Consider the following 22,582-nt stretch of genomic DNA (forward strand, 5'->3'; position numbering starts at 1 on the left):
GCAAGATCTGAAAACTGCTGTTCACAAACGCTGTCCATCTAATCTGACTGAGCTGGAGCTGTTTTGCAAAGAAGAATGGGCAAGGATTTCAGTCTCTAGATGTGATAATCTGGTAGAGACATACCCTAAAAGACTGACAGCTGTAATTGCAGCAAATGGTGGTTCTACAAAGTATTGACTCAGGGGGCCGAATAATTACGCACACCCCACTTTGCAGTTATTTATTTGTAAAAAATGTTTGGAATGCTGTATGATTTTCGATCCACTTCTCACATGTACACCACTTTGTATTGGTCTTTCATGTGGAATTCCAATAAAATTGATTCATGTTTGTGGCAGTAATGTGACTAAATGTGGAACACTTCAAGGGGGTTGAATACTTTTGCAACCCACTGTAGAATGGTATACTCTAGGAGACAATTTTAGCTTTCTGCGCCCCTACTAGCAAGTCTTCTTTTACCTCCTTTCTCAGAAACACAATAAGAAAATTCCCAAAGGGGGCAGAATTTCTATTCACCTCACCCTCTATTCCACCCCCAAATGACAGAAGTAAAAAGATATCTCCTCAACAATGGCAATAAAAATCAAACAGAGCTTTAACCTTTCTGAGCCCCAGCATATATAAAAATAAACATTTACGTAAGTGGTCAATCAAGCAGCAATCAATCAAGCAGCAACTCCACAACCTGCTATTTTCATAAAAAGCAAGGTTTTATGAAAATAGAAAGATCGATTTCAATATTAATAATTTCTTGTACCAACATATTTATTCATAAGATAGTTACTTTAAATGATACAAATGGTTCTGCAGAGAGATCCCTAAATTGTGTCCAATCCGAGTGTTGTGCATTACTTTTTTCTATAAATTATGCATTTTAAGCCCTGAAAACAAGCACATCATGTCCTTATGTTTATTGTCTTGACTAATGATGGCATTATAATTACCATCCAAACAGCAGACAGGGACTAAAAAGCTTTGAAGACAAGACAACACTCATTAAAACACATTCCACAAGAGCTGAATAAATATTTAAAGGCATTTTATAAGAGCACCCCTGTCCTCGACTGACATTATGTTAGGTAGCTTTATTTGTATGTACAGGAAACCATACAGAAATTCCATTGACGACAGGTACTTTGTATTCTTATGAAAGCTATTGCATGCTCTGGTGGTATACTTATTATTTAATCAGCCTGAAGATCATGTTTACTTTGCCTCTTTTCACTAGATCCCAGATCCTTGAACCTTTACAATCAATGCACACATTTCATAGCCTTATAATGATAGTATCCAGACCCTTAACTCAACTATCAGTTGACTGGACCTATAATTGTTTAAAGTGTACCTGAGACCAGATTAATTGCATAATGTATACTTACCTGGGGCTTCCTCCAGCCCCATGAGGACCGTGGGCTCCATTGTCGTCCTCCCCGCTGCTCCTCGCTGCTCCTTTCTCCCGTTCTGAGCTCTGTTAGTTTGGCCAGTCGTGGCCAGTCATGCTCTTCTGCGCATGCCTGGGCTGGCCGTGCTCCTGTGGCTGGGTTTGTTCAACCACTTGCAGAGTTTTTAAAGTATTCTTTAAAATCTGTTTTACCAATTTTAGATGAGGTTTTTCCCTATAGAAAAGTAACATATCATTTTACCTTGTGCTAGCCACAAGACTGCACGCATCAAATAAATGTGATTAGGATTTTAGATTTCTTGTCTGCTATTGAAATCAATAAAAGTTCAGCCAGCCTATGTGACAAGTACATTTCAGCTGAAACACATATAGTTAATCTAATCCTCATTGATCCAAAAGCTATACAAAGGCATGCTTCCATTACATTTTAATGAGAGATAATCAGTAGATTTTACCATTGAGGTGTTACTTACAAACTTAGATTTCTATTTATCTTCATTCAGCAAGCCCTTGCCAGATTTCTTTGGTGGGTCTGCTGTTGGCAACAGGAGTCTGGAGGATGCCACGGGAAACCTCTACAGGAACCAGAGGCTTCCCTCTTCTTACGTATGTCTTTTTAAAACTTGAACATAACACATACATGTATGCAAATGCAAAACATTTTTTCTAAGGGCCCGTTTCCACTAGGAGCGGTGCGATGCAGCTACATAGCCACATCGCACCGTAGGTGTGCTGAAACACATGCACGGCAATGGAATAGTTTCCACTGCGTGCATTTTGCGCGGAGCGATCCGAGAATCTGTAGCATGCTGCAGACTCTCGCATGGCCGCATCCGCCCGCAGCCACGTCCCATCTCCTCAATTGACTTCCACGTCGGGAGATGCAGAAGTGACACGGCCGGCAGCGGAAGTGATGCGATGCGGCTAGGTAGCCGCATTGGCATCACTTTGTGAATGAAAACGGGCCCTTACAGTTTGCCCAGAGGTCTTTTTTTAACAAAAAGTGGTAGCTCCGAACACACTCTGATTAGGCTTAAAAAATATTACCTTTAGCTTTTTTACACTGATGCACGGATCATTGGAGAAACTTTCAGTGTCTGCAATCTGGATATCTGCGGATTCCAGTTCACCAGTTAAGTCATTTCTCACCTGCCAGAATAAAAAAAAAAAAAAAAGAATAAATGGAAAAAATCGGTCACTATTTAGCACAGAGCAGATGGACACTGTGTCATCATCTTTAGAAAATACATAGAAAGAGCATGATTTATGTCTCCATTTTCGCTTTGCAGGATCCTAAAACAATTCATTGAGAACATTTAAGGCAGAGGACTATTATCATAATAAAATGAAGCTGCAGAGAAAGCCCAGCAGATCTCTGTAATGTACATGATTGATCTTTATATTCTGCCAAAACCTCATCCAGCAACCTGTTTAAATTTATGGAGGCAATTTATTAATGGTAATTGCTAAATGTATGCATAGTGTCACTAATTGTTAGAAAAGCATGGGTGGCCCTCAATTAATCTCCTGGCAAGTGGCCAAAATCATCCCGCATTTTTTAACAGTATTTGAAAGAGGTCATCCTGAACATGGTGGCCGTGGCTGCCTTTGCGAGGACATTACCATTTAAATGACTTTTAAAATACTATTTAACATGTAATGAAACTGGGCAGTTATCCGCCCATTAACATTATGGATATGCAGAAAATGGTAATAATGATATGAAGCAATAAGTGAATTTTAGTAATAAAGATTGCAGCTGTCAAAAGGGAAGAAAAAGTTAACTCATGCTAAGCACGAAATAGAAGATGCCCAGAAGAAGCCGCTGTTAGCGGTGAATCGCGATGGCTTCTGCACCTATGCCCTCCTGCACAGCCCCACACTGGTAAGCTCCACTACACTGACGCACCCCACATGGTGCCTTCCTTTTCTTGGGTGTTTGTTGCCCTCTTTGTAGCACTCACGAGCGCTATCACTCATACAAGTTTTTTACATAGCTGGCAATCTGCTATCGGGTGCACTTGTCTCCTCACCCTGTTATCCTAATTGGTTGCAGGGTGTCCATGTACACTTTCCCAGTCTGGTTTCTTTTCACGTTTCACTTTTCAGCTTTTCCAGTACCCTTACCTTTCTGCGTGTATGTGTATATTTTGTACATATTCAGATTGTTATTTGAGGGACTATTTACTGTGCTGTGTTTTTATTTATTATCTTTGATATGGAGTAAATAAAGGCTTTTTTTTCATTTTTCTATATACCTTGTGGTGCGGTTTTTGTAGGGCCAGACTCTGTTTCTTTGGTTTGACGAAATAGAAGATATCGTAAGAAACATGTTGGCTTCATTATAAACCATATCATTTATTTAAAAGTTTTATTGGAAAAAAAAAATAATGATTAAAAACACAAATTATCTTTTGCCCTACTGATGTGCAGTAGAATACCACCAATGATTATTTGTGACATCTTACTGGAGAGTCCTGTGTATAATAAATTGAGGGAATTTCTCAGAAACAGAAACAAAGACTGCAATAAAATCCAGACTGTGATCATATCTCTTTCCCAAAAATAAACAAATGATACACTGTCATTTTGTTTCATTTCATAGTCTGTCATTGCATGTCTGAGCTTATTTGGTGAGTATGTATTTATGTATAATATATAGATAAAAGGTATATACTAGTAATAATATATTGCCATATGTGATGTATTACTATAAATATTAATATCCAATGTACAGTTCGTGTTAGAGCATAATTAAAATTTGCCATCAAAAATCTGTTTCTCATTTCTTATTCTCTATATAGTTTTCCTACCTGCCTTTTCCTCAAAGTATTGCTGTGTTGGACTTGTACAGTTAATATTAAAACAGTATACAATGTCTCCTAGGAATGAAAGTTCTCTATGTTGGTAGTACAATACAGCTAGTTAAGGGACAATGTGACCCTGCATAAGTACATTGCATAACCAATTTGTATACACACTTCTGCCTAAGTTGCTAAGCACAGCAGCATTCAAGGAATGCTATAACTGACAGTCCTTCTCTCAGTACTAAGCAGTGTACACTTAGCAAACAAGCTAGAGGACTACAGGTACCTTGCTGTAATTTGTAACTCAGCACACAGTACTAACCTATGTAAATCTGCACTGAATGAATACTACAGCTGACAGTTTGACTCACAGTACTAGGTGCAGTGTACAGTGTACTAAATCTCCCAGCCACTAGAGTGAGAGATAATAAAGACTAATAATAAGTAAAGGTTGAGTTTCTCTGCATTTGCTATACAATAATGAACTGTCTACCCTCTAGTGATCAGTAGAGGACAGAAGACTTAGATTCCCTGCTGATGGCGTAAGGCCAAACCTTGATCGGAACTCGGAAGAGGAGATCTTTCCTCATATACCAATAGTGACAGTGATTTTAAGGTACACTTTACCTTGGTGTTAGTGAAATGCCTTATATGCGATTTCACGCAACAGGGTCCAGTGAGCATGGACCCTCAATGTGAGTTGTTGTTTTAATTGAATTTATCTTATGTGGTTTTATTAAAGTGTACCTGCCTGTGCAATTAAGTATAGCCTGACTGGGGTTTTTGTACCTTAGTGGTGGCCACGTCACTCTGTTTTGTGAGCACTGGGTGATTGCAGGCACCACAGAGGAGAGGTTTACACAGCTTAATATACATTTTCTAAGTATAGTTATTCTCTGTCTTTTTTACATTTTGTAAATAAGGATAATTAAATTATAAATTGACTTTTCCTCTTATATGCAATTGAGATTTTGTTCTCCATTTTTAAACATAAGCTGTGTTGTGTTTCAGTACACAGACATATATAAAATCCATTTGGTTTTTATCATATTCTGGGACTACCTAATGTAATTAATAACGTTGTTGCTGATTAGTAGAAAGACAGTGAGCTGAATTAAAAAGTTAGCAATTCACAGGGATGGCTTAAAGTGATTACATTTGAAGCGGATTGCTTGATAATCAGTCTGTTGGCAGTGTAATGGAGTGATATGCATCTGTCAGGCTCCACAACCTTACTCTGTTTCTTCAGTGTTTAACCTATTTAAAAAGGTTAGCAGATAGTGGAGTGGAAATGAAAGATGAATAATGACATTTGACCAGAAATGGAAATGGAAAATACATCATGTAAATGTTGTTGCTACAGTAGCTTTATGAAATGGCCCTATAGTTTTGGAGCACGTTGTGACATATTATTTAAACATGCAAAGACAAGTGACAAATTGCCCTTTTGGTTGTTTTCCTTTCCACACATTTGGAATACAGATTAACATAAAGAGAGGGAAGTGTACAGAACCTTTTTGCAATCATAAGCAAACTCTTCTGAGGACAGCCAAGGCTTTATTTGTATTTTCACTGTGTTACATGTTTCAGGATTGTAAACTTGTCCATGAAAGGAAGGGATTAACCTCTACATTAACACAACAAATATTATACCTTGGTGTCCACAGCAAATGGGGACGTTTTGCAGCATTGGTATTACACTGCTTATGGTACTTTAACTGCTTTATTACACACATTAAACATACATTATTATTTTAAGGCCTCTTTCAGATGAAGGGCTGAACTGTGGGCTTGTCAGGCAGTTCAGCGTCCCGTCCGACACCTATAAGCGCCATTCAGGTGCAATTAAAATTCAGCTGAATGGCAAAGTTTGTAACACCACGTGTCAGGGCTTTACATGCGGTGGCATTACCCAGTGACAGAGAGCTGCCACATGTTGTGTCTGAGCATGGCTACCTTCAGATGAGTCCATGGGGGGCCGTGCTGTCCAGTGCTGGTACCGAGTACTAACAAGCACCCAGCCAATGCCGGAGAGAAGCTGATAACAAATAGGTTCTTCTTTTGGTGGCACAGTGACTAGCTACAAAAGTCTTGACTCATCTCCCTTATAGGGGCATGACCAAAGGTGGTGTGACCAAACTCCAAACAATATTTTTTAATTAACACACAAAAAATTTAGTATCTGTCTATGGAAAAAACGTACATATCAGTGTGGTCTTGAATGCTATTTTATAGCTCCACTAGGGGGTCTACAATGTGATATATAAATATCACAATTTAGACTCTGTATTCTTCCTGATAAACACAATTCCTTGATATTATTGAAGACTTGTTTATTTAATTTTCAATATGGTACATAATGCAATCCTCTTGCATTGCTGATTTCACCCACTATGTAGGATACTGTAGGATACCGTCATATAGTTATGTGCAATATAAGCTGTTACTCTGTGCCTAAACTGATAGTAAACTAACAGCTCTAGCTTATATTGGTATATAAATACCTACCCCTTCATTCACTGTTAGTAATTCATATTCACTTCTTTTCCATGTGTAGCAAATAAGAAAACACTGGCTAGAGGTGCAGGCTTTATACCCTTCCCCCCCCTCACACACACACTTAATGCCCCAATATCCCATATATTCGCAATTCGCCAAATCGTTGGCTTCCTCAGAGCTAATTAAAATTCACACTGCGGCCTGGTTGAATAGAGGAAATTAACATAATAAACGAAGGAGGCAGAGACGCATCACGCAGCGTGCCCACGCTGCAGCTTTTTCTACTGTCCCCTAGCTGTGTTGTTGGGGACGGTCCTCGGCATACATTTTCACTTGCTGACTAACGTTTTCTACAATTGCCTTTGTCACCTCTGATCATTTCATACTTTGCTCAGGCACTTTGATTGATGGTTATTCACTTTCCATGCTGTAATTGCACTTTACATTGTTTAAACTGAATATTTCTATACTATATCTTTGATACTTCAGGATAGTTGCACATATTTTTTGCACTTTGTGAATCCTCCATGATACTACGTGCTATAGTTATATAAGGGCAATATTTATTGTACTTTACATGCCCTACCATCCTTTATTGGATGTTTTTAATGGTTTTGGATTATGGATTGATTTTTGCCTAATCCAGTTTGGTGCGGCGTTTATGAGGTCCAGCTTTCCTTTGGTTTTTCATTCATGCTGTGTTCCAGGTAACTGCAGTTGGCCAGATCTGCATAGTCTCTTCTGGGAGGAAGCATGGAGCATGCATTATTCACCTAGTCCTTTCAAAGACTACTGGATGGGGGGAGCATGGCTGTCTCAGTCACTAACCTTTCCATCTTATTCTATCCACTGGTGGGATGGTGTGGCTACAGGGAGGATGATACTGTAGACGGAATAGCATTGTGGGATTAGAGTGGGTGTTTCTGGAATGCTCCATGGGGGTTGTGACAGTGGTAACGGCCTGCCATTTAATCTACCTCCTTTTCTTCCCTATTATAAATTCTGGATTTTTGGCTTAAAATGTCGTCTAAATTATTGATTTATTCTGTCTATTTAAACATTTAAAATTGTGGCACAAAGATTTCCCACTTTTTCTGTGGTAAGTTCTGTAGGAATCTTTCATGGTGGAGCTGGGGGAAGAATTTGACTGATGCATTGCTTGTAACAGGAAGTAGCACAATGGATACCAGTGCAGTCATAAGCATTGTAGGCCACAAAGGAAGAAAATGTATGTATACTTTCTGGATAAATATCATCAGAAACTGATTACTTTTTTCATCAGTTGGAGTTCAAAGGCTAATAATAAAGTTAATAAATTCAACTGTGATCCCACAATAAAAGTTTGTGTTGTTAAGTTTGCAACCACAAAATAGACTCCATTGTTGGTAATACATATTAAAGGGGCAATATTGTAAAATAATTAAAATGTTACACTTTTTCTTTTTTTAAATAAGACCATTTTCAAAATAAATATTAACAAGGTTCTAATTCTGAATACAGATTTTTACTTTCAATTCATTGCATGATAGCAACTTAAAGGGGCATTAATAAGAAATAAGTTGGCATAAAAAGTACCTTTTACTAAAGTGGATAGACATACATAAATTGTAATTATTTCTATTCTTTACTTTACAGGATTTGTTTTTATTAGTGACGGGTTCCAATTTTGTGACCCTCCTGTTGCATGTTACACTGCTCACAGGGGGGGCTAAACTGCTTGGTTAACATAAGCATTTGTTCTCCCTCCCTAACCCTCTTAGTATGTTCTATACACTTTTTATATACTTTTTATGACAGTGTCTTAATTTAATGTTTACATTTTTATTTCTCACTAGTGCCCCTTTAAAGTTTGTATTATGCAATTAATTGGAAAAGTAAAAAAAAACTATATTCAAAATTAAAACTTTTTTAAAATGTATTAGGAAAATGGTCAAATACAAAAATATTCATCATTTTAAATCTGAGAGAAAGAAAATGAACTACTACAGATTCTTCTACCTTCTTTCTCTAGCAATAGTTTTAAAGTACACTTAAGGCCAGCTTTACACCTGGGGAAGGCATTGTGGTGCAATGTGCTGCCCACCTCACATCACACTGCAACACCAAAAAAGCAATTCATATGACCCTGGGGCTGAGTGTGCCGACAGGGTCATATGCATAGTGCCAACCCTAGAATGCTGCTCACAGGCCCCCCAGCATGCCCTTCACCACCCATTGCCGCCCTGCTGGAGAGGCGGTACATCACTGGGATTCCCAACTTACCGATTCCCATCATATTTGCATCATTTTGCGCACGTGCACCACACCTCTGCTGCCAAAAATTATATTTTTTTTCGCTGCGCATTGACTTCAATGCATGCTGTCACTGCAGAAGTTGCACCGTAACATGTTGTTGGCTTGGCAGTGGGTTGGAGGCAAATCGGATACTTCTGGTGCGACAAAGATAGTGTACTGGACCCCATTCACTTTCTTTGTTGTTGCATTACCCTGCGTGCAGAAAGGGTAATGCAATTGAAAAAAAAGTGACCAAATATAAAAGGGGTCTAATTGAATTGAGTTAAAAAAAAGAGATACTTGCCTTAGTAGTTGGAAGCCTCTGAATGGTCCAGAGGCTTCTCGGATCCTCCTACTGCTCAAAGCAGGGTTCCCTCTATACCTATTTGACTCACCACAGTTGAATAGGTTTCTTCTGAATGTGAGCTTGGCCATGAATAAGCCATGGATAAGCACATGCAAACATTAGTGGTTTGGTACAGTGGGATGCAAAAATTTAGGTAACGTTGTTAATCGTCATGATTTTCCTGTATAAATCTTTGGTTGTTACGATAAAAAATGTCAGTTAAATATATCATATAGGTGACACACACAGTGATATTTGAGAAGTGAAATTAAGTTTATTGCATTCACAGAAAGTGTTCAGTAATTATTTAAACAAAATTAGGCAGGTGCATACATTTGGGCACCACAAAAAATAAATGAAATCAATATTTAGTAGATCCTCCTTTTGCAGAAATTACAGCCTCTAAATGCTTCCTGTGGCTTCCAATGAAAGTCTAGATTCTGGTTGAAGGAATTTTGGACCATTTCTCTTTACAAAACATCTGTAGTTCATTCAGGTTTGATGGCTTCCGAGCATGGACAGCCCTCTTTAACTCACACCACAGATTATCAATTATATTCAGGTCTTGGGACTGAGATGGCCATTCCAGAATGTTGTACTTGTTCCTCTGTATGAATGCCTTAGTGGATTTTGAGCAAAGTTTAGGGTCGTTTTCTTGTTGAAAGATCCAACTCCTGCACAGCTTCCGCTTTGTCACTGATTTCTGGACATTGGTCTCCAGAATCTGCTGATACTGAGTGGAATCCATGCGTCCCTCAACTACAGCATGATGGAACCACCACCATATTTTACTGTAGGTAGCAGGTGTTTTTCTTGAAATGCTGTGTTGTTTTTCCTCCATGCATAACGCCCCTTGTTATGCCCAAATAACTCAATTTTAGTTTCAGCAGTCCACAGCACCTTGTGCCTAAATGAGTCTAGCTTGTCGAAATGTGCTTTAGCATACCTCAAGCGGCTCTGTTTGTGCTGTGGGCGGAGAAAAGGCTTCCTCTGCAAACAGCATCTCCTTGTGTAAAGTGCGCCGAATGGTTGAATGATGCACAGTGACTCCATCTGCAGCAAGATGATGTTGTAGGTCTTTGGTGCTCGTCTGTGGGTTGACTCTGACTGTTCTCACCATTCGTCACTTCTGCTTACTGTGGAAATAGACAGCTGAAATCTCTGAGACAGCTTTCTGTATCCTTCCCCTAAACCATGATGGTGAACAATCTTTGTCTTCAGGTCATTTGAGAGTTGCTTTAAGACCCCAATGTTGCTACTCTGCAGAGAAATTTAAAAATGGAGGGAAACTTAGAATTGACCCCATTAAATACTCTTTCTCATAATTGGATTCACCTGTGTATGTAGGTCAGGGGTCACTGAGCCTACCAAGCCAATTTGAGTTCCAATAAGTAGTTCTAAAGGTTTTGGAATCAATAAAATGACAGCAGTGCCCAAGTGTATGCACCTGCCTAATTTTATTTAAACAATTATTGTGCACTTTCTGTAAATGCAATAAACTTAATTTCACTTTTCAAATATCACTGTGTGTGTCTCCTAAATGATATATTTAACTACCATTTTTTATCGTAACAACCAACGATTTATACAGGAAAATAATGATGAATAACAACGTTGCCCAAACTTTTGCATCCTACTGTACATGTATGGACCTTAAAAGTGCATGCCCAGTCTGGATGGGTGTAACAATGTCCAGGAGCATGGCTAGAAGATGAAGAGAGACTCAACACTGGAATGGAGGGCTATAGGAGAATCCAGGAGACCATTAAAAGGCTTTCAACTAGTAAGGTAAGTCGAAATGTGCATTACAGTACTCAGTTCAGATGTACTTTAACATCATTTGTATTAACTGATTGCACAAACATTCCAATGTGCATGGTCATCATTACATGTAATGTAACACAAAAAATGCATCAAGAGCCAATATACATAGAGATTAAAAATAAGTCTGTTTTGCCATGGAGTGTAGAAGGATTTTCTACAGCCGAAACAGCTGAGCTGAGGGGTGCCCTGGTGCATGAGTTAATAACAGCAAAATCAATAACTGAATTTAAAAATGGACTAGAGGTTTTTCGTACAAGCAATGGTTTGCACATGTATAATTAATAAACTATGCTATGGTTTTGATACACAGTAAAACAAATTCACGCCTTTGCAGTGCCGAGGAAGGAAATCTTTCTGCCTATAAGGTAAGATTGGTAAGACTTACCCAGGAGATATTGCAGCATATTTCTCTGGATTATGTAGCTCTGCGGAGATTGTAAGAGGCTACACTTGATGGAGGACTTTTTTTATTTAATTTAATTTTTATTAAACAGTGTAAACTGCAGCAGGAAACTGTGTTCACAAATAAAGCAATTCATCTTTTGTTTTACTTTTATTACAAAGCTTGCTACTTCTTGATAAAGAATAAAGCAACACCCCCTACTCCTTGGTAGACATATCTAAATTCGTCTGTACATGTATGTATTATTCTTAGTCCCAGGAGCCATTTTAATATGCAGTTACAGATGTCAAGCTAGGAAAGCCCCATACTGCCTCTGCGCCAAAGTGGGTGGAGCCACCAACAGGCAAGTATATCTTATCCATTGACTTTCAATACAAAAGATTAAACAACTGTTATTCTTACAGTTTAAAGAGGAACTCCATTGAAAATAATGTAATAAAAAAGTGCTTCTTTTTTACAATAATTATGTATAAATGATTTAGTCAGTGTTTGCTCATTGTAAAATCTTTCCTCTTCCCGATTTACATTCTGACATTTATTACATGGTGACATTTTTACTGTGGGCAGGTTATGTAGCTGCTCCTAGCTGTTTTGGCTGTTAGAGACAGCTGTAAACAGCTAATTCCTGTCTGTGAACCTTGTTACATTGTAACAAACTGCCAAAAGTACCGCGGTACTAAGAGCTTCTTGTGGGAGGGGTTTCAGCACAAAATCAGTCATACAGCGCCCCCTGATGGTCTGTTTGTAAAAAGCAATATATTTCTCATGTAAAAGGGTATCAGCTACTGATTGGGATAAAGTTAAATTCTTGGTTGGAGTTTCTCTTTAAATGTAAGGCCTCCACAGTTAATCATGGGGCGTCTGCAGTTCAATGTTAGGAAAAGTTTTTATCCAAATTATCACTGCTGTCCTTCTCATACCAGGGTCCACACGCTTGACACGGTTGGGAAATGTAAACAGATAATGAGTACAGTTGGTCACTAGTTGACTATGATTGAAAGTTAGCCATATTACACCCATTGACTTTCAATGGGGAAGTTTAAACTGCTGCCATTCTCACACTTTAAATGCCAGGCAAGACAAACGTATATAGTTGGTCACTGGTTGATTTAAGGTTTTCAAAAATGGGCTGAGTCACCAACATACACTCTAACTTTACCCCCTGACATAAATAAAAATGTAAACTGCTACCATGCTTGCGCAATTAATGCTAGGGACCCCGAAATATGCAGAGTTGGCCATGGTGATGATTAAAACGTATAAAAAAAGTAGTTAGAACAATATCAAACAATCATATTTCAACAACCGTTTTTTAATGGCAAAGTTTAACATGCTGCTATTCCCATCCCACACTGTAAATGCCACATTACCCATAGTTGGTCATTGGGTGACAGGTGATAGAGCTACACAAAGTCAGTCATATCCCTTCTGTTGTTCTTAGTAAGTAAATTTAAATTGCAGACCCCCCAGAATTTGGATACATAGACCATGGGAGAGTGTGGTTTATATAGCTAACTTTATTAAACAACATAATTTTTTTTTTCCAAGCTACATTCTCATTATTATTGAAGATACTTTGCATTTATATAGTACTTTTTACACAGTGCTTTAGAGAGAACACAGAACAATCATTGTGCTTCAAAGGTGTTCACAATAGCATGTGCACTCTACAACAGTAGGTGTTTTCGAGTGGTTACAGTAGGTTTAAATGTTGCCTAATGACTTATCTAGTAAGAGACATTGTGCTACAATCATGTGGCTGCTGGCCTTAGTTAGTCTGGGAAACAATGTTTTATGAGTAGCTAAAAAGATCTCTAGACGATATGTTGTTTTATGGATGAGACAGCACACTGCGAAGACCTGTGAATACCAACCATAAGGGGCTGTCCTATTTTTTGTTCAAACATACAGAGAAGATTTCTAATAATTGTTAACCCTGAAAAAATAAGCATTATCCTACTGTGTACATACATACATACCTGTTCTAACATATTGCAAATTACCTTTATAAGACTACTCCATTCTTTTCACACAACAAACTGAGCAAATGCAGCCCTTTGAAAAAGGCACCACACCAAAATATATGCAAATTAAACAATAGTTTATTCATAAATATACACCACTATAATTCATAAAATCAATTAAAACTGTAGGCACTAATTCAGTATTGTAGCTATATTCACATACCATCAATCTATTAATCTATATATTGCTGAGATATTATATATAAAGTGATAGCCCTCAGGACGCTCAGCATCTGAGCTATCCTGGGCTAAGAACCCGGGTTCTGTTACTGTATAGGGCTAAAGTAAAGTGCATATAAGTGCAAACAACCATATATTATAACACATGTATCAAAAAAAAAAATATATATATACAACATTAAATACTCATAATCAAAGAACAGTGGCCAATAATTAATACTGAGTGAGAACAGAGGTGATAAAAAGGTGACCCCATAGAGATAAGATAGCCATATACTTAGCCGGACCAAAGGTGGAAGAGGGACTGAATTGGTACCAAGAAGAGACCCCCGGTGGACAACTCCACTGGTATCGGGGCCGTCACGCCGCTTTTTCAGAGAGCGTGGGGGAATCCGTGTGTTCCAACGGCGCCAGTGCGCCATCTTAAGTAGTGTAACACGGAGATGACGTGGGCGGAGGTGACGTCAACCCATCTCCCATAGTCCGCATTGACGCATGAACGGTCATGCGTATGCGGAAGAACATACAATTTAGGACAACTGCATCTAAGGGCATATACTACTCCATTTGTACGGCAATTAATATATTGCTTTAGAGTATACTCTCTTTCACCTGCAGTGTCCCTAATGCTAGTTTGTCTCTGCATAAATGGACACACATTGCATGCTCCACTGCGCTGGGGCACCTATTTGCATGGCTCTGCGCAGTTTCCTGGAGCAGCGATATACTTACTTCCTTATTTTGCGCTCCAGCGTGGCTCCGGTTTCTTCCGCATACACATGTCCGTTCATGCGTGAATGCGGACTATGGGAGATGCGTTGACGTCACCTCCGCCCATGTCATCTCCGTGTTACACTACTTAAGATGGCGCACTGGCGCCGTTGGAACACACGGATTCCCCCACGCTCTCTGAAAAAGCGGCGTGACGGCCGCGATACCAGTGGAGTTGTCCACCTGGGGTCTCTTCTTGGTACCAATTCAGTCCCTCTTCCACCTTTGGTCCGGCTAAGTATATGGCTATCTTATCTCTATGGGGTCACCTTTTTATCACCTCTGTTCTCACTCAGTATTAATTATTGGTCACTGTTCTTTGATTATGCGTATTTAATGTTGTATATATATTTTTTTTGATACATGTGTTATAATATATGGTTGTTTGCACTTATATGCACTTTACTTTAGCCCTATACAGAACCCGGGTTCTTAGCCCAGGATAGCTCAGATGCTGAGCATCCTGAGGGCTATCACTTTATATATAATATCTCAGCAATATATAAATTAATAGATCGATGGTATGTGAATATAGCTACAATACTGAATTGGTGCCTACATTTTTAATTGATTTTATGAATTATAGTGGTGTATATTTATGAATAAACTATTGTTTAATTTGCATATATTTTGGTGTGGTGCCTTTTTCAAAGGGCTGCATTTGCTCAGTTTGTTGTGTGTATATATATTGGCAGCCTTGGCACAAACTTATGAGGCATGTGTGCGGATATCATTGTTTCTAATGGTACTCCATTCTTTTGTGACCCTTGCGAGTGGCACAGTGTAATGATGGCTACCTCTTCTGCCTTGCCCTGAAGGCTCTTCAGTTTGGGCCAGGACACTATCTGCATGGTGTTTGTATGTTCTCCCCGTGCTGTATATGAGCTATTTTTTAATCTAATGATCTGATGGCAGTAACACAATTCTCTAATGCAATACCTGTTACATGTTATTAGTCTGCCCTTAGAAATACTAGTTTGCAGTATGGGTACACTGCATTAATAAGTGTATTTCACATTTCAAGTTAGTGCACTTATAGTTAAAGGGGAACCAAGGTGAAAGTGAAATGGAGGCTGCCATATTTATTTCCTTTTAAATAATGAAAGTTGTCTGGCTGTCCCCCAGATCCTGTGTCTCTGATACTTTTAGCCATATATTCTGAACAAGCATGCAGATCAGGTGCTATGGCTCAATTCTGACTAGATTAGTCTCATGCTTGTTTTAGACTTGTGACTTCTGATGCCAGAAGATCAGCAGGGCTGCCAGGCATCTGGTATTGCTTAAAAGTAAATACATATGGCAGCCTCCACATCAATCACACCTCAGGTTTACTTTAGGGGTACTCAAAATGTTTTTAAATGTATGTTTATTATTTATTTTATCTCCTTTTAAAATACAAGAAGATCACACCCTGTATATGCAGTATAAGCTGTTACACTGTACTTGCACTGAGTGCAAACAAACTAATGATCTCTGCATGAATTACCATATGTGCTTTGAAACTGTTCCCACACCTAATGCGATTGTAAATTCACTCTTTACACTCATGATCATTTATCCAGCTAAAAATTTGCTTATAAAAAGTACATTGCATAGTTAAGAAAAGACTAAATCCAAAGAGGAACTGTAACGACATATAGTAGACACAGTAAATTATTCAGGATACCCACTTTTATGTTAAATATCCTGGTTTTAACATCAGAAACACTTCCTATAGCTACAAATTGCTGTAGCCCCACCCTCCCGCTGAGGCTTAGACTAGGCTTTTTATTATGCAGAAGCATTCTGGGAGGACAGAGATCTTTTCTACTGGCTTTAGTACTTTCAGAAGAACAAACATTCTGCAGCCATCACCTCCCAGTACTAAGATGTTGCTGCCTGTGAGAACAAATAAAACAAGGAGAGAAAAGATTTGACAATGGGCAAACACTGACTAAATAATTTATAAATGAATATCATAAAAAAGCTATTTTATTAATTATGTTACGGTATTTTAGCTACAAGTTCCTCTTTAAGTTATTTTAAGCATATTAAACGTAACTAGTAAATACACTAACACTTTAATCTTTAGTGGATGTTTGTTCATTTGCAATCCTCCTCCAAATGGCATTTTCAGTAAGTTTGGCAAAGAGTTTTTATAGCCATTTTGTATTTTGTAACTGCAGCAATACTGCCAGGAATGATATACTATGTCATTTTACTACATTTTCATACTGGAATAATTTTCCTTTATTTGTAAGTAAGTCACATAATTTAAATAATACTGAATTCTATTTATAACTGCTTTTTTACAGTTGCTTTTTCTGGAGCAACATGTAAGCATGGAATAGTAAATCCTTTTTGTCATTCAGAGTAGTTTAATCCCACCAGATGCTGATCATACGAGAGTCCTAATGAGAACTGGTCATGGCAGATGGTTTGCACGCTCACATATTTTCAAACAATGCATAATGCATTGCACTAGTAGGTTATTGTTATGTTTTGACTATTTGCATTGCATTTGGAACTATAATAAACAGTGATAAGGAAAGCTTAGCTACTCTTAAGCTTCGTAGATCCTCTTATTCTCTAAAATGAAACAATGCACTGAGCAAGAAGCCAAAAGTTCAATCTGAAGTTCTAAAGTTGGGAAAGTAGATAATGAATTCACAGATGTGGGACTTGGAGAGGAGTGAATCAGCACTAACCAGGATCTTCCCAGGCTCCTCACACTGGTTACACTACATGTGATCTGCTATTGATGGAAGACCAATGCAATGCATGTACTGTATTTTCCCAACTGATATACATAAGTCAATCTGCATGAATTTATATTTGCCCTGTGTTGCCCTGGATGCAATCATAGTCAGCTTTATAGGTTTGCTGTAGATTGAGATCCATCCAGAGATATGTTTCTGCTAAGCTGTGATGGAGAGATAAGTGTTACAGTTTGGTGTGCAATATTGAAGAGTACCGCTTATATCTCTGTAAACTTTATTTTTGACTATAAATGTAGCTTGAAATAACTTGAAATTATGATATGGATAAAGTCTACATACAGAAAAAAGCAGGTGCACTCTATTACCTGGGCCAGTAAAAAAGGGCGCATATGGTATTGGCTAATGGACAAAAAGGGCGCCACCATAGACTGCAATGCAAAATGTAGGCTATTGGGCACCCGACAGGAAAAAAGGGCGCCCGAGAAATAGCGGTTGCAGGGATCGTGTTAACAAAAGTTTTGGTTTATAGAATGAGGTTTATTACAAATACCGTTTACAAGTTCGTTTTAACTTTGTGGTTTACTTATTTTTTCGTTTTTAAATTTCGCTTATAGTAGCTTTTACTTATTTTTCTGTTTTTAATCTTCGCTTTTAGGGCTGTAACAATATTATTATTTATATGTGTTTATATGTGTGTAAGGGTGTTTGTGCAGTGGGGAAGGTTAGGGTTAGCCACCATCAGGGGGATGGTTAGGGTTAGTGATGTCGCGAACCTCCGATTTTCGGTTCGCGAACTTCCACGGAAGGTTCGGTTCGCGGAAAAGTTTGCGAACCGCAATAGACTTAAATGGGGAGGCGAACTTTGAAAAATAGAAAAAATTGTGCTGGCCACAAAAATGATGGAAAACATGTTTCAAGGGGTCTAACACCTGGAGGGGGGCATGGTGGAGTGGGATACATGCCCAAAGTCCCGGGGAAAAATCTGGATTTGACGCAAAGCAGCGTTTTAAGGGCCGAAATCACATTAAATGCTAAATTGCAGGCCTAAAGTGCTTTAACACATCTTGCATGTGTATACATCAATCAGGGAGTGTAATTAGAGTACTGCTTCACACTGACACACCAAACTCACTGTGTAACGCACCACAAACAGCTGTTTGCGTAGTGACGGCTGTGCTGGACTGGTGCGCACCATGGCGAGAGTGTAGGCCGTGGCGGTTTTCAAGCCCATATGGTCGCCGGGCTGTGGTAGCTCAATGATAGAACAACAGTGACTGTCCAGCTGATCAAATTTGGTCTGACCACAATGAAGCAATGACCGTATTATCTTTTGTGTGCCACCCCCACCCGAGACACTTAAATAGCCGGCGGTCATTGCTTCATTGCAATATGCAAGCCCCTTCACCGCGGCAAGGTAATGATCACAAAGGGGGATGGGCACATGTACATTCCTTTTGTTTCTTTGTTGCAGCCACCCGCAGTGCAGCCAGAAAAATTAGGCAGGCATGTACACGCACCAGAAAAAATAGTATAGCGGCCGCTGCTAGCAGTGGCCTTAAAAATTCAGGAATCCGCCTAGAGTCCTGGACCCTGTTGGTGGTGGCGGAGAAGGCAATCGGCCTGCAGGCAGAGATGCTGTGTGTGGGGACTGACTTAGTCTTTGGTCGTGCAGTAGCCCTCCGGGGTCCATGCCTCATTCATTTTGATAAAGGTCAGGTACTGAACACTGTCGTGACTTAGGCGACTTCTCTTCTCAGTGACAATGCCTCCAGCTGCACTGAAGGTCCTTTCTGACAGGACGCTTGCGGCAGGGCAAGAGAGAAGTTGTATGACAAATTGGGACAGCTCTGGCCACAGGTCAAGCCTGCGCAACCAGTAGTTCAAGGAATGCAAAGCAAAAAGGTAGACCGCTACACTTACGTGTGTACACAGATGGGAGCAGGGAGATCAATGCCAAAAGTCCATAAATATCCAAGGAAGTCCCGCTACACCAAGAGGTAGGGTGAAGTAGAAAAAATACTTTATTGTAAATCCATCTTAATCCATTAGCAGTGTACAAGTAAAAAGCTCACGCGTATCGGAGCAATGTGTGGCTCCTTAATCATAGCTATGATTAAGGAGCCACACATTGCTCCGATACGCGTGAGCTTTTTACTTGTACACTGGTAATGGATTAAGATGGATTTACAATAAAGTATTTTTTCTACTTCACCCTACCTCTTGGTGTAGCGGGACTTCCTTGGATATTTACAGTAGTTCAAGGGTTCATCGTCGCTGCTCGCAGTGTCTACATCCACATTCAAGGCCAGGTAGTCGGCTACCTGCCGGTCCAGGCGTTGGTGGAGGGTGGATCCGGAAGGAGTATGGCGAGGCATTGGACTAAAGAATGTCCGCATGTCCGACATCACCCTGAGATCGCTGGAGCGTCCTGTCCTTGTCTGTGTGGACTTGGGAGGAGGAGGATTGCTGCCAGTGGTACCTTGATTGCGTTGTGCTGTCACATCACCCTTAAACATATTGTAAAGCATCATTGCCAGCTTGTTCTGCAAGTGCTGCATCCTCTCCGCCTTCTGTTGAGTTGGTAACAGGTCCGCCACTTTGTGCCTGTACCGAGGGTCTAGTAGCGTGGCCACCCAGTACAGGTCATTCCCCTTGAGTTTTTTGATACGGAGGTCCCTCAAAAGGCTGGACAACATGAAAGAGGCCATCTGCACAAAGCTGGATGCAGACGTACTCTCCATCTCCTCTTGCTCTTCCTCAGTGATGGCACGCAACTCCTCTTCCTCCCCCCAGCCACGAACAATACCACGGGAACGTGGAGCAGCAGAAGCCACCTGTGACAGCTGCTGCGGTTGTTCTTCTTCCGCCGCCTCTTCCTCCTCCACAGAAACACCTTCCTCATCATCAACATCTGAGTCTGACTCCTCTCCTTCCCCACACGACTCCTCTTCTTCCTCCTCCTCCCCCTCTGTGCTGACGCAGGTGTTGAGGAAACATCTGGTTCGGATGAAAATTGCTCCCACGACTCCTCCTGCCGTAACTGTTCTCTTTCACGTTCCTCCACAGCTTTATCCACCACTCTACGCACGGCATGCTCCAGGAAGTAAGCGTAGAGGATCAAGTCGCTGATGGTGCCCTCAGCGCGACTCACCAGTTTGGTCACCTCCTTAAAGGGCTGCATGATCCTGCATGCATTTCACATCAGTGTCCAGTTGTTGGGCCACAACATCTCCATCTTCCCAGATTGTGTCCTACTACTGTAATTATACAGGTACTGGCTGATGGCTTTCTCCTGGTCTAGCAGAACATGAGCAGGGTGGAATTCCAGCGAGTCGGGCTATCGCAAATGAGGCGTCTCACCGGCAAGTTGTTTCTACGCGGAATGTCTGCAAAGCATGCCATGGCCGTGTAAGACCGCCTGAAATGCCCACACAACTTCCTGGCCTGCTTCAGGACGTCCTCTAAGCCTGGGTACTTGGACACAAATCTTTGCACGACCAGATTCAGCACATGTGCCATGCAGGGTATATGTGTAAGCTTTCCCATATTCAACGCGGAAATGAGATTGCTGCCGTTGTCACACGTTCTTGGCAGACCAGGCATCCATGGTCAGGTGGACCCTTGACCCAACGCTCTTCGCAATAGATGACACCACTTGCCTCTCAACTGCACGGTACAGTTTGGGTATGGCCTTTTGTGAAAAATAATTGCGGCCTGGTATCTTCCACTGCGGTGTCCCAATGGCCACAAATTTACGGAAAGCCTCTGACTCCACCAGCTTGTATGGTAATAGCTGGCGAGCTGATAGTTTCGCCACGGCCGCTGTCAGAAGCTGGGCAAGAGGGTGACTGGCAGACATTTGCTTCTTACGCTCAAATACTTCCTTTACGGACAGCTGGCTACTGCTGTGGGCAGAGGGGAAGGAACAGCTCAAGGGCAGAGTCGGTGTGGAGGAGGGTGGCTGTGAAGGTGCAAGGGAGAAAGGGGCTGAAGAAGATGATGCACCTGAAGGAGGAAGAGGAGAAGGAGGAAGAGGAGAAGGAGGGTGGCTTGTCTTTTGGGTGCTGCTTTTCCTCAGGTGTTCTTGCCATAGCTGTTTGTGCCTTTTCTTCAGGTGCCTTCGTAAGGCACTTGTCCCTACGTGAGAGTTGCCCTTTCCACTGCTAAGTTTTTGCTGTCAGAGACAACAGATGGCTTTGCTCCGATCTGAGACACACATGTTAAAAAATTTCCAAACTGCTGAGCCCCCCTGGGGTGATGGCGCTACGGTGGCATCAGCATCTGACGTTGAAGGGCATGTTGGCTGGGTGTCCATAGCTGGCGATACATGGTGCTGGACTCTGCCCCCAGCTGTTTCTGAGGACGAGCTCCCTCTGCTTCTATCATGGACTCGTCTCCTCCTACTCCTCTCTGACTCCCCCTGTGAACTGTCCCCCTGGTCATCTCCTCTATTTGGAACATACATCGCATACATATAATCGTCATCATAATCCTCCTGCCCAGCTTTGCTTTCCTCAGACACCTCCACAACTGCACCAACATCAGGTGGTTCATCATCTCCCTTCTCACACGTTACGTCCATACTATCACCACCTAACTCAGACGTATGAGGTGGTGTACCTGCGCCTTCTTCTTGTTGTTGCAGTAGTGGCTGTGAATCAGTGATTTCACCACCACCACCAAATAACTCCTGCGAAGTGTCAAATACAGCGGATGTGGTGCTTGTACTAGCGCTGGTGGCACTGGATGCGGGAGATGAGGTGTTCTGTGTTAAATACTCAACCACGTCCTCACAATTGTGGGAAGTGATGGCACGTGCCTTCTTCTGAGCACTGTACTTTGGGCCAGGTCCGCACGAAATCACAGCAACACCACCTCGCACAGACCTGCCGGTGCCAGGTGGCCTTCCTCTGGGTCTGCCTCAGTTTGTCCATTTTGTCCATCTCGGGGGGATGCTAGGTATATGCAGTGAGGTGAGTTCACTTAACACAAAAGGTAGTTATATGCAGTGAGGTGGGTTCACTCAACAGTAAAGGTAGTTAGATGCGGTGAGGTGGGTTCACTGAACAATAAAGGTAGTTATATGCAGTGAGGTGGGTTCACTGAACAGTAAAGGTAGTTATATGCAGTGAGCTGGGTTCACTCAACACAACAGGTAGTTATATGCAGTGAGGTGGGTTCACTCAACACAAAAGGTAGTTATATGCAGTGAGGTGGGTTCACTCAACAATAAAGGTAGTTAGATGCAGTGAGGTGGGTTCACTGAACAGTAAAGGTAGTTAGATGCAGTGAGCTGGGTTCACTCAAAACTAAAGGTAGTTATATGCAGTGAGCTGGGTTCACTCAATACAA

At 40.8% G+C, this 22,582-nt stretch overlaps 1 protein-coding gene across 2 annotated transcripts in view; it reads right to left on the reverse strand.

Moving 5' to 3' along the window:
• Nucleotides 1–22,582, reverse strand: part of GABBR2 (gamma-aminobutyric acid type B receptor subunit 2) — an 842,117-nt gene that overhangs the window by 439,303 nt on the left and 380,232 nt on the right. For both annotated transcript variants that reach the window (XM_068236712.1, XM_068236713.1), the window contains exon 4: nucleotides 2,451–2,552. In XM_068236712.1, the coding sequence (XP_068092813.1) occupies nucleotides 2,451–2,552 (102 nt within the window). The remainder of the gene's footprint in view (nucleotides 1–2,450; nucleotides 2,553–22,582) is intronic.

Source organism: Hyperolius riggenbachi, chromosome 5 (assembly GCF_040937935.1).
Source record: "Hyperolius riggenbachi isolate aHypRig1 chromosome 5, aHypRig1.pri, whole genome shotgun sequence".
NCBI lineage: Eukaryota > Metazoa > Chordata > Amphibia > Anura > Hyperoliidae > Hyperolius > Hyperolius riggenbachi.